The sequence below is a fragment of the Cherax quadricarinatus genome, chromosome 43, assembly GCF_038502225.1.
Source record: "Cherax quadricarinatus isolate ZL_2023a chromosome 43, ASM3850222v1, whole genome shotgun sequence".
NCBI classification, from domain to species: domain Eukaryota; kingdom Metazoa; phylum Arthropoda; class Malacostraca; order Decapoda; family Parastacidae; genus Cherax; species Cherax quadricarinatus.
The window spans coordinates 16,064,806-16,077,904 of record NC_091334.1 but is presented as its reverse complement, the minus strand read 5'-3'; the positions used below and the strand labels follow the sequence as shown (position 1 = coordinate 16,077,904).

Sequence of the window (13,099 nt, the reverse complement as noted above, 5' to 3'; positions counted from 1 at the left end):
CATTTCTGTAACATTGCAAGCTCCTGAAGATATGATGACTGTAACACGAAAGGCCTAGAGCTATCATTCAACTCTCCCCGTGGTTGTTTTTGCATCTCGTATTGATATATATATATATATATATATATATATATATATATATAATATATATATATATTTATATATATAATATATATATATATATATTTATATATATTATATATATATATATTTATATATTTTTTTTTATTTTTTTTTATTATCACACCGGCCGATTCCCACCAAGGCAGGGTGGCCCGAAAAAGAAAAACTTTCACCATCATTCACTCCATCACTGTCTTGCCAGAAGGGTGCTTTACACTACAGTTTTTAAACTGCAACATTAACACCCCTCCTTCAGAGTGCAGGCACTGTACTTCCCATCTCCAGGACTCAAGTCCGGCCTGCCGGTTTCCCTGAATCCCTTCATAAATGTTACTTTGCTCACACTCCAACAGCACGTCAAGTATTAAAAACCATTTGTCTCCATTCACTCCTATCAAACACGCTCACGCATGCCTGCTGGAAGTCCAAGCCCCTCGCACACAAAACATCCTTTACCCCCTCCCTCCAACCCTTCCTAGGCCGACCCCTACCCCGCCTTCCTTCCACTACAGACTGATACACTCTTGAAGTCATTCTGTTTCGCTCCATTCTCTCTACATGTCCGAACCACCTCAACAACCCTTCCTCAGCCCTCTGGACAACAGTTTTGGTAATCCCGCACCTCCTCCTAACTTCCAAACTACGAATTCTCTGCATTATATTCACACCACACATTGCCCTCAGACATGACATCTCCACTGCCTCCAGCCTTCTCCTCGCTGCAACATTCATCACCCACGCTTCACACCCATATAAGAGCGTTGGTAAAACTATACTCTCATACATTCCCCTCTTTGCCTCCAAGGACAAAGTTCTTTGTCTCCACAGACTCCTAAGTGCACCACTCACTCTTTTTCCCTCATCAATTCTATGATTCACCTCATCTTTCATAGACCCATCCGCTGACACGTCCACTCCCAAATATCTGAATACGTTCACCTCCTCCATACTCTCTCCCTCCAATCTGATATTCAATCTTTCATCACCTAATCTTTTTGTTATCCTCATAACCTTACTCTTTCCTGTATTCACCTTTAATTTTCTTCTTTTGCACACCCTACCAAATTCATCCACCAATCTCTGCAACTTCTCTTCAGAATCTCCCAAGAGCACAGTGTCATCAGCAAAGAGCAGCTGTGACAACTCCCACTTTGTGTGTGATTCTTTATCTTTTAACTCCCCGCCTCTTGCCAAGACCCTCGCATTTACTTCTCTTACAACCCCATCTATAAATATATTAAACAACCACGGTGACATCACACATCCTTGTCTAAGGCCTACTTTTACTGGGAAAAAATTTCCCTCTTTCCTACATACTCTAACTTGAGCCTCACTATCCTCGTAAAAACTCTTCACTGCTTTCAGTAACCTACCTCCTACACCATACACTTGCAACATCTGCCACATTGCCCCCCTATCCACCCTGTCATACGCCTTTTCCAAATCCATAAATGCCACAAAGACCTCTTTAGCCTTATCTAAATACTGTTCACTTATATGTTTCACTGTAAACACCTGGTCCACACACCCCCTACCTTTCCTAAAGCCTCCTTGTTCATCTGCTATCCTATTCTCCGTCTTACTCTTAATTCTTTCAATTATAACTCTACCATACACTTTACCAGGTACACTCAACAGACTTATCCCCCTATAATTTTTGCACTCTCTTTTATCCCCTTTGCCTTTATACAAAGGAACTATGCATGCTCTCTGCCAATCCCTAGGTACCTTACCCTCTTCCATACATTTATTAAATAATTGCACCAACCACTCCAAAACTATATCCCCACCTGCTTTTAACATTTCTATCTTTATCCCATCAATCCCGGCTGCCTTACCCCCTTTCATTTTACCTACTGCCTCACGAACTTCCCCCACACTCACAACTGGCTCTTCCTCACTCCTACAAGATGTTATTCCTCCTTGCCCTATACACGAAATCACAGCTTCCCTATCTTCATCAACATTTAACAATTCCTCAAAATATTCCCTCCATCTTCCCAATACCTCTAACTCTCCATTTAATAACTCTCCTCTCCTATTTTTAACTGACAAATCCATTTGTTCTCTAGGCTTTCTTAACTTGTTAATCTCACTCCAAAACTTTTTCTTATTTTCAACAAAATTTGTTGATAACATCTCACCCACTCTCTCATTTGCTCTCTTTTTACATTGCTTCACCACTCTCTTAACTTCTCTCTTTTTCTCCATATACTCTTCCCTCCTTGCATCACTTCTACTTTGTAAAAACTTCTGATATGCTAACTTTTTCTCCCTTACTACTCTCTTTACATCATCATTCCACCAATCGCTCCTCTTCCCTCCTGCACCCACTTTCCTGTAACCACAAACTTCTGCTGAACACTCTAACACTACATTTTTAAACCTACCCCATACCTCTTCGACCCCATTGCCTATGCTCTCATTAGCCCATCTATCCTCCAATAGCTGTTTATATCTTACCCTAACTGCCTCCTCTTTTAGTTTATAAACCTTCACCTCTCTCTTCCCTGATGCTTCTATTCTCCTTGTATCCCATCTACCTTTTACTCTCAGTGTAGCTACAACTAGAAAGTGATCTGATATATCTGTGGCCCCTCTATAAACATGTACATCCTGAAGTCTACTCAACAGTCTTTTATCTACCAATACATAATCCAACAAACTACTGTCATTTCGCCCTACATCATATCGTGTATACTTATTTATCCTCTTTTTCTTAAAATATGTATTACCTATAACTAAACCCCTTTCTATACAAAGTTCAATCAAAGGGCTCCCATTATCATTTACACCTGGCACCCCAAACTTACCTACCACACCCTCTCTAAAAGTTTCTCCTACTTTAGCATTCAAGTCCCCTACCACAATTACTCTCTCACTTGGTTCAAAGGCTCCTATACATTCACTTAACATCTCCCAAAATCTCTCTCTCTCCTCTGCATTCCTCTCTTCTCCAGGTGCATACACGCTTATTATGACCCACTTCTCGCATCCAACCTTTACTTTAATCCACATAATTCTTGAATTTACACATTCATATTCTCTTTTCTCCTTCCATAACTGATCATTTAACATTACTGCTACCCCTTCCTTTGCTCTAACTCTCTCAGATACTCCAGATTTAATCCCATTTATTTCCCCCCACTGAAACTCTCCTACCCCCTTCAGCTTTGTTTCGCTTAGGGCCAGGACATCCAACTTCTTTTCATTCATAACATCAGCAATCATCTGTTTCTTGTCATCCGCACTACATCCACGCACATTTAAGCAACCCAGTTTTATAAAGTTTTTCTTCTTCTCTTTTTTAGTAATTGTATACAGGAGAAGGGGTTACTAGCCCATTGCTCCCGGCATTTTAGTCGCCTCATACGACACGCATGGCTTACGGAGGAAAGATTCTTTTCCACTTCCCCATGGACAATAGAAGAAATAAAAAAGAACAAGAGCTATTTAGAAAAAGGAGAAAAACCTAGATGTATGTATATATATATATGCATGTGCGTGTCTGTGAAGTGTGACCAAAGTGTAAGTAGGAGTAGCAAGATATCCCTGTTATCTTAGCGTGTTTATGAGACAGAAAAAGAAACCAGCAATCCTACCATCACGCAAAACAGTTACAGGTTTTTGTTTCACAGTCATCTGGCAGGACGGTAGTACTTCCCTGGGTGGTTGCTGTCTATATATATATATATATATATATATATATATATATATATATATATATATATATATACATATATATATATATATATATTAGCAGGTTGGTAGACAGCAACCACCTTGGGAGGTACTAAAGTCCTTTCAAATGTGTGTGAAACAGAAACCTGTAATTGCTTTATATGATGGTAGGATTGCTGGTGTCTTTTTTTCTGTCTCATAAACATGCAAGATTTCAGGTACGTCTTGCTACTTCTTCTTACACTTAGGACACACTACACATATATGTACAAGCATGTGTATATATACACACACCCCTCTGGGTTTTCTTCTATTTTCTTACTAGTTCTTGTTCTTGTTTATTTCCTGTTATCTCCATGGGGAAGTGGAACAGAATTCTTCCTCCGTAAGTCATACGTGTTGTAAGAGGCGACTAAAATGCCAGGACCAAGCGGCTAGTAACCCCTTCTCCTGTATATATTACTAAATGTAAAAGGAGAAACTTTCGTTTTTTCTTTTGGGCCACCCTGCCTCGGTGGGATACGGCCGGTGTGTTGAAAGATATATATATATATATATATATATATATATATATATATATATATATATATATATATATATATATATATATATATATATATATATATATGGATAGATAAATAGTGCATCTATCGGGTGGTTGCAGGTACTGGACATCTCAGGCAACATGTTGACTGGCCTCACACAAGCAACCTTCAAACACGGCTCGGTTATCGAGGTACTTCTTCTTGGCTCCAACTGGATCACCGCCATCCATCCGCGAGCCTTCGTGCCTCTCACCCGCCTCAGGCACCTCGATCTCTCCAACAACTATCTGGAGGGGCTGGACACTGCGGCGCTGGAACCCGTAGAGAGGAACCTGGAAACCCTCCAGCTAGATGGGAACCCTCTGATATGCGGGTGTGGAGTGAAGGAGCTCTGGATGTGGCTGCAGGATCACCTCTCCTACGTTCCGGATCCTACCGCTCTCACCTGCAGTCTTCCCAAGGTGACTATCACCAGTGTCCTCACAGTTACGTGTTTACGGTGATGCGCTGAAAGCTCAGTGAAGTTATAAAATGACACAAATGCAAATGCAACATTTTATTGTGGCAACGTTTTGCTCTCCAGGAGAGCGAAACGTTGCCATAATATGGGCGAAATGTTGCTATAACTAAGCTTCGTCAAGTTGCATACTCGTCTCCTTTTACACACCCGTCGGTATTATGTACAGTGACCCTCGCTTAGGAGGCTCCTCTATACAGTGCGATCTGTTTTTTTTTTTTTTTTTTGTAGGTGTAAATGCGATTGAATAAGTGGATCTGAAGTTAATTATCAGGTGAAATTGATGTTTATTTTGAGATGAAGTTGTTAACTGCATTTACAAGGAATTCCACACTGTTTATAATGAATTTTGTAAGATGGGGGGGGGGGCACTGTGGCCTCGTTCAAAAAGTGTTTCCTGGCGAGCGAAACACCAATCTAGTCCTAATATTCTGGTAGTGACTCTCTCACTCTCTCCCCGGCAGGTACTCAGCGGGTTGTCGTTCTTGTTGCTGTCGTCGTCAGCGTTCTGCCCACAGCCACTGATTGTCCGCCTCTCCGTACAAGACATCCAGAGTCATTCCCTCCTGGTCTCCTGGCAAGCAACAAACACCTCTACCATCTACGGCTTTAAGGTCCTTTCTCGCATGCTCTTCCTGTTATATATATATATATATATATATATATATATATATATATATATATATATATATATATATATATGCAAATCACCTGTTTACTGTGATCTTATTGCATATATATATATATAATATATATATATATATATATATATATATATATATAAAATACATATATATATATATATATATATAAAATATATATATATATATATATATATATAAAATATATATATGCAAAACAACCACTCTGAAAGAATAGAGAAATTTAAAGCGCTTTCGTGACTACTCACATTATCAAAGAACATAGTTCCTTGATAATGTGAGTAGTCACGAAAGCGCTTGGAATTTCTCTATTCTTTCAGAGTGGTTGTTTTGCATATTCTGAAATCACCTGTTTACTGTGATCTTATTGCATATATACATATATATATATATATATATATATATATATATATATATATATATATATATATATATATATATATATATATAGTGGGGGGGTGAAGAGGGTTGGAATAGTTTTAAAAATGCAGTATTAGAATGTGGGGCAGAAGTTTGTGGTTATAGGAGGGTGGGTGCAGGAGGAAAGAGGAGTGATTGGTGGAATGATGAAGTAAAGGGTGTGATAAAAGAGAAAAAGGTAGCTTACGATAGATTTTTACAAAGCAGAAGTGTTATAAGAAGAGCAGAGTATATGGAGAGTAAAAGAAAGGTAAAGAGAGTGGTGAGAGAGTGCAAAAGGAGAGCAGATGATAGAGTGGGAGAGGCACTGTCAAGAAATTTTAATGAAAATAAAAAATTTTGGAGTGAGTTAAACAAGTTAAGAAAGCCTAGGGAAAGTATGGATTTGTCAGTTAAAAACAGAGTAGGGGAGTTAGTAGATGGGGAGATGGAGGTATTAGGTAGATGGCGAGAATATTTTGAGGAACTTTTAAATGTTGAGGAAGAAAGAGAGGCGGTAATTTCATGCACTGGTCAGGGAGGTATACCATCTTTTAGGAGTGAAGAAGAGCAGAATGTAAGTGTGGTGGAGGTACGTGAGGCATTATGTAGAATGAAAGGGGGTAAAGCAGCTGGAACTGATGGGATCATGACAGAAATGTTAAAAGCAGGGGGGGATATAGTGTTGGAGTGGTTGGTACTTTTGTTTAATAAATGTATGAAAGAGGGGAAGGTACCTAGGGATTGGCGGAGAGCATGTATAGTCCCTTTATATAAAGGGAAAGGGGGACAAAAGAGATTGTAAAAATTACAGAGGAATAAGTTTACTGAGTATGCCAGGAAAAGTGTACGGTAGGGTTATAATTGAAAGAATTAGAGGTAAGACAGAATGTAGGATTGCGGATGAGCAAGGAGGCTTCAGAGTGGGTAGGGGATGTGTAGATCAAGTGTTTACATTGAAACATATATGTGAACAGTATTTAGATAAAGGTAGGGAAGTTTTTATTGCATTTATGGATTTAGAAAAGGCATATGATAGAGTGGATAGAGGAGCAATGTGGCAGATGTTGCAAGTATATGGAATAGGTGGTAAGTTACTAAATGCTGTAAAGAGTTTTTATGAGGATAGTGAGGCTCAGGTTAGGGTGTGTAGAAGAGAGGGAGAATACTTCCCGGTAAAAGTAGGTCTTAGACAGGGATGTGTAATGCCACCATGGTTGTTTAATATATTTATAGATGGGGTTGTAAAGGAAGTAAATGCTAGGGTGCTCGGGAGAGGGGTGGGATTAAATTATGGGGAATCAAATTCAAAATGGGAATTGACACAGTTACTTTTTGCTGATGATACTGTGCTTATGGGAGATTCTAAAGAAAAATTGCAAAGGTTAGTGGATGAGTTTGGGAATGTGTGTAAAGGTAGAAAGTTGAAAGTGAACATAGAAAAGAGTAAGGTGATGAGGGTATCAAATGATTTAGATAAAGAAAAATTGGATATCAAATTGGGGAGGAGGAGTATGGAAGAAGTGAATGTTTTCAGATACTTGGGAGTTGACGTGTCGGCGGATGGATTTATGAAGGATGAGGTTAATCATAGAATTGATGAGGGAAAAAAGGTGAGTGGTGCGTTGAGGTATATGTGGAGTCAAAAAACGTTATCTATGGAGGCAAAGAAGGGAATGTATGAAAGTATAGTAGTACCAACAGTCTTATATGGGTGTGAAGCTTGGGTGGTAAATGCAGCAGCGAGGAGACGGTTGGAGGCAGCGGAGATGTCCTGTTTAAGGGCAATGTGTGGTGTAAATATTATGCAGAAAATTCGGAGTGTGGAAATTAGGAGAAGGTGTGGAGTTAATAAATGTATTAGTCAGAGGGCAGAAGAGGGGTTGTTGAGGTGGTTTGGTCATTTAGAGAGAATGGATCAAAGTAGAATGACATGGAAAACATATAAATCTATAGGGGAAGGAAGGCGGGGTAGGGGTCGTCCTCGAAAGGGTTGGAGAGAGGGAGGGTAAAGGAGGTTTTGTGGGCGAGGGGCTTGGACTTCCAGCAAGCGTGCGTGAGCGTGTTAGATAGGAGTGAATGGAGACGAATGGTACTTGGGACCTGACGATCTGTTGGAGTGTGAGCAGGGTAATATTTAGTGAAGGGATTCAGGGAAACCGGTTATTTTCATATAGTCGGACTTGAGTCCTGGAAATGTGAAGTACAATGCCTGCACTTTAAAGGAGGGGTTTGGGATATTGGCAGTTTGGAGGGATATGTTGTGTATCTTTATACGTATATGCTTCTAAACTGTTGTATTCTGAGCACCTCTGCAAAAACAGTGATTATGTGTGAGTGTGGTGAGTGTTGAATGATGATGAAAGTATTTTCTTTTTGGGGATTTTCTTTCTTTTTTGGGTCACCCTGCCTCGGTGGGAGACGGCCGACTTGTTGAATATATATATATATATATATATATATATATATATATATATATATATATATATATATATATATATATATATATATATATATATATATATATATATACGTATATACCTCACATTGTCTATTCAGGTTTGAGCCAAGTAAGAGTAGCTCCAATTCCATGGATCAAGACCCTTCGCCCCATTGTAAATCACCACCTGTGTTCTCTGTAGTAAATTACCTCTTCTGTAATTAAATGCTTTTTTTCCGTACTGTAAATGGCCTTAGGGCGTCTCCATTGTAAATTACCCACAATAAACAAAAATGGCACAATACCGTGATTATAACAATACACAAATAACCCGCACATGGGAGAAAGGAGCTGACTACGTTTCGCTCCGACTTGGACCAGTTACAAGTTGTAAATGTCCTCCTTCACTCCAGACCACTTATAACTGGGTGCTTAGCTGGCACCAGGCAGGTGGCACCAGGCAGGTGGCACCAGACAGGTGGCACCAGGCAGGTGGCACCAGGCAGGTGGCACCAGGCAGGTGGCACCAGGCAGGTGGCACCAGGCAGGTGGCACCAGGCAGGTGGCACCAGGCAGGTGGCACCAGGCAGGTGGCACCAGACAGATGGCACCAGGCAGGTGGCACCAGGCAGGTGGCAGCAGGCAGGTGGCACCAGGCATGTGGCACCAGGCAGGTGGCACCAAGGAGGTGGCACCAGGCAGGTGGCACCAGGCAGGTGGCACCAGGCAGATGGCACCAAGGAGGTGGCACCAGGCAGGTGTCACCAGGCAGGTGTCACCAGGCAGGTGTCACCAAGCAGGTGTCACCAGGCAGGTGGCACCAGGCAGGTGGCACCAGGCAGGTGGCACCAGGCAGGTGGCACCAGGCAGGTGGCACCAGGCAGGTGGCACCAAGTTACTTCATCTTAACTGCTACATGTACTGACCCACGAGTGACATAAGAACATAAGAAAGGAGGAACACTACAGGAGGCCTGTTGGCCCATACTAGGCAGGTCCTTTACAATTCATCCCACTAACATAACATTGCCCAACCCAATTTTCAATGCCACCCAAGAAATAAGCTCTGATGTGAAAGTCCCACTCAAATCCAACCCCTCCCACTCATGTACTTATCCAACCTAAATTTGAAACTACCCAAAGTCCTAGCCTCAATAACCCAACTAGGTAGACTGTTCCACTCATCTACTACCCTATTTCCAAACCAATACTTTCCTATGTCCTTTCTAAATCTAAACTTATCTAATTTAAATCCATTACTGCGGGTTCTCTCTTGGAGAGACATCCTCAAGACCTTATTAATATCCCCTTTATTAATACCTATCTTCCACTTATACACTTCGATCAGGTCTCCCCTCATTCTTCGTCTAACAAGTGAATGTAACTTAAGAGTCTTCAATCTTTCTTCATAAGGAAGATTTCTAATGCTATGTATTAATTTAGTCATCCTACGCTGAATGTTTTCTAACGAATTTATGTCCATTCTGTAATATGGAGACCAGAATTGAGCTGCATAATCTAGGTGAGGCCTTACTAATGATGTATAAAGCTGCAGTATGACCTCTGGACTTCTGTTGCTTACACTTCTTGATATAAATCCCAGTAATCTATTTGCCTTATTACGTACGCTTAGGCATTGCTGTCTTGGTTTAAGGTTGCTGCTGAAGATTGAGACACTTATGCAGCATATGACCCCGCCTCTGCCTGCTTCACCTCACCTCACTACAGTATATAAGCCACGTCTACGGCCCTATGCTGTACATTCTACAAGATTGATGGACTGAACACATCGACTCCAGGCTGAGGGACTGATTACCTCATACTCCGCCTCTCCTTACGCCTTCCTCTTTGTATTGGACTGATGAAGCCACTGTGTGGCGAAACGTTTCCTGAATAAAGATCCCCATATGCTGCATAAGTGTCTCAATCTTCAACTTGTCGATTTTTCAAACCATTCATCACAAGGTTGCTGCTCACCATAACCCCCAAGTCCTTTTCGCAATCTGTATGGCTAAGTTCTACATCATTTAACTTATAAGTACTAGGGTTATGGACACTCCCGAGCTTCAGAACCTTGCGTTTATCTACATTGAACTGCATCTGCCACTTTTCTGACCAAGAATAGAGTTTGTTTAAATCCTCCTGAAGTTCCATAACATCTACGTTTGAATCAATTATCCTACCTATCTTTGTGTCATCGGCGAATTTGCTCATATCACTAGTAATTCCCTCATCAAGATCATTGATATATATTATAAACAACAACGGGCCCAAGACTGATCCCTGTGGAACGCCACTTGTTACTGATCCCCACTCGGATTTAACCCCATTTATGGACACTCTCTGCTTCCTGTCTGTGAGCCATGATTTGATCCACGAGAGCACCCTTCCACCAATGCCATGAGCTGCCACTTTCTTTAACAGTCTATGGTGCGGAACTCTATTAAAAGCCTTACTAAAATCTAAGTAAATAATATCAAATTCTTTATCGTGGTCAACAGCCTCAAAAGCTTTACTGAAGAAAGTTAATAAATTAGTTAGACAAGACCGGCCTCTTGTGAATCCATGCTGAGTATCATTAATCAAGCTATGCTTATCGAGATGGCTTCTTATAATCTCAGCTATAATTGACTCTAGTAATTTGCCTACAATTGAGGTCAGGCTTATTGGGCGGTAATTTGACGGTAACGACTTGTCCCCTGTTTTAAAAATAGGAATTACATTAGCCATCTTCCACATATCAGACACTACACCTGTTTGAAGAGATAAATTAAAAATATTAGTTAATGGTTCACAGACTTCCATTTTGCATTCCTTAATAAATATAATTGTCAATAATTGTAATTGTTAATTATAATTTGGTCACTCGTCCGCAGACTGTTAGGCATTTTAGCATTAACAATGGCAGGTGGGCGCCGTGTGTTAAGGTGCCATAACTTGGCACCTGCCTGGTGGTGCCATAACTTGGCATCTGTCTGGTGGTGCCATAACTTGGCACCTGCTTGGTGCCACCTGCCTCTGGGAAACAACACCTACTCCGTGTTGAAGCACTCACTTATGTATGGTCTAGCACAGTGGACTGTGTCAGCAGCATGCCTTCATTCTTGGGGCCCTGAAGCTTGAACTGTTATGGGAGCCCCATCTCAACCCCTTCACATACAGTAAACCCAAAAGCTTTAAGCAATGTGGATTAAAGTTGCTTCTAGGGCCCCAGTGTAGCATATCCATCAGGACAAGAGGGGGAGACAACCCTCCCCTACCCATCCGGAACAAGCTACCTCTCCCTAACCTAACCTACACTGGCAGGGATGTTTATGTTGAGATATGAGCATTGACCTTCCGAGTTCTTGTTCATTTTTGGTCCTAGGGATTCCTGGATGGTAGGGGGTCCTGGGGGAAGGGTTCTGGGGGGTAGAGGGTTCTAGGGAAAGAGTTTTGGTGGGTAATGAGTCCTAGGGGAAGGGTTTTAGATGGTAGGAGGTCCTAGGGTTTCTGGAGGGTGGGTGTCCTAGGGGTTCTGGAGGGTTGGTGTCCTAGGGGTTCTGGAGGGTGGTGGTCTTCGGGAGGGTGGGGGTTCTATGTAGGTGTGAGGTGTGGATGTGAGGGTGGGGGTTCTGTGTGAACCTCGAGAATATGGTTCTACCATGAATAAAGTAACTTTCTCCATACTTCCACCAGGTGTCCTTCCGTGAGACCACGTCAGACGGCCGGGTCATAGGCGGTCTCAAAACCCAGTCACTGCCAGCCACGCCCAAGACCCACCTGCTGAAGGGTCTGAGACCCAGCACTGACTACCTGGTGTGTGTGGAGGGTCTGGCAGCAGCCCCGGCACCAGCAACCAGCTCCACAACACAGGGACACACTCCACCACACCAGCAGGGACTCCACCAAAACAACGGACTGTACCTCAACCAGCCGGTGGGTTGTTAGTAGTGGTGATGGTCTCCATTCTTGTGGAAAACCCATCCTATGGTCACTTTAGAATTGCTAATTAACCTTTTTAATGGCATTATTAACCCTTAGCGCAGTCTACACAATAAGGAACGTCAGGCACTACAGAAGACACAAGACACTGCCATTGTTCCACCTAACTCAGTCATGTGTTGCATGTCTCCTAAGTTGAGTGAGGAAGAGCGTTATATTTCTCGAGTCCCAGTGTTGTTAATAAGCTTCCTCGGGTGCTCTAGACTGGCACACTAGGTTATAAATTTTATTCATCTCATCGTCACAGAATTCTGGGTCACACACACACACACACACACACACACACACACACACACACACACACACACACACACACACACACACACACACACACACACACACACACACACACACACACACACACACACACACACACACACACACACACACATACGCAAGGTCCTCAGACACACGGTTAAAAACACAGAGGAATATATATATGTGTGTGTGTGTGTGTATACGATGAGAGGTGGGCATCTATCATTTTATGTACACCGAAAGGTGTGTGTATGTGGTGTGTGTGTGTGTGTGTGTGTGTGTTCTTACCTATTTGTTCTTACATATTTGTGGTTGCAGGACTTGATTCACAGCTCCTGGTCCCGCCTTTTCGCTGGTCGCTACTAAGTCCACTCTCTCCCTGCTCCACGAGCTTTATAATATCTTTGTGACTGAAGAAATACTTCCTAACATCCGTGTGACTCATCTGAGTTTTCAGCTTCCAATTGTGACCCCTTATTGCTGTGACTCAT

At 41.8% G+C, this 13,099-nt stretch overlaps 1 protein-coding gene across 2 annotated transcripts in view; it reads left to right on the top strand.

The window, feature by feature from the left end:
* The window catches only part of LOC128694290 (protein artichoke), a 136,871-nt gene that overhangs the window by 120,602 nt on the left and 3,170 nt on the right, over positions 1–13,099 (top strand). Inside the window, exons 3-5 of one of the 2 annotated variants that reach the window (XM_070093614.1) lie at positions 4,469–4,810; positions 5,331–5,480; positions 12,045–12,284. In XM_070093614.1, coding sequence (XP_069949715.1) covers positions 4,469–4,810; positions 5,331–5,480; positions 12,045–12,284 — 732 coding nt within the window. The remainder of the gene's footprint in view (positions 1–4,468; positions 4,811–5,330; positions 5,481–12,044; positions 12,285–13,099) is intronic. The other variant, XM_070093615.1, reaches the window with a different exon arrangement.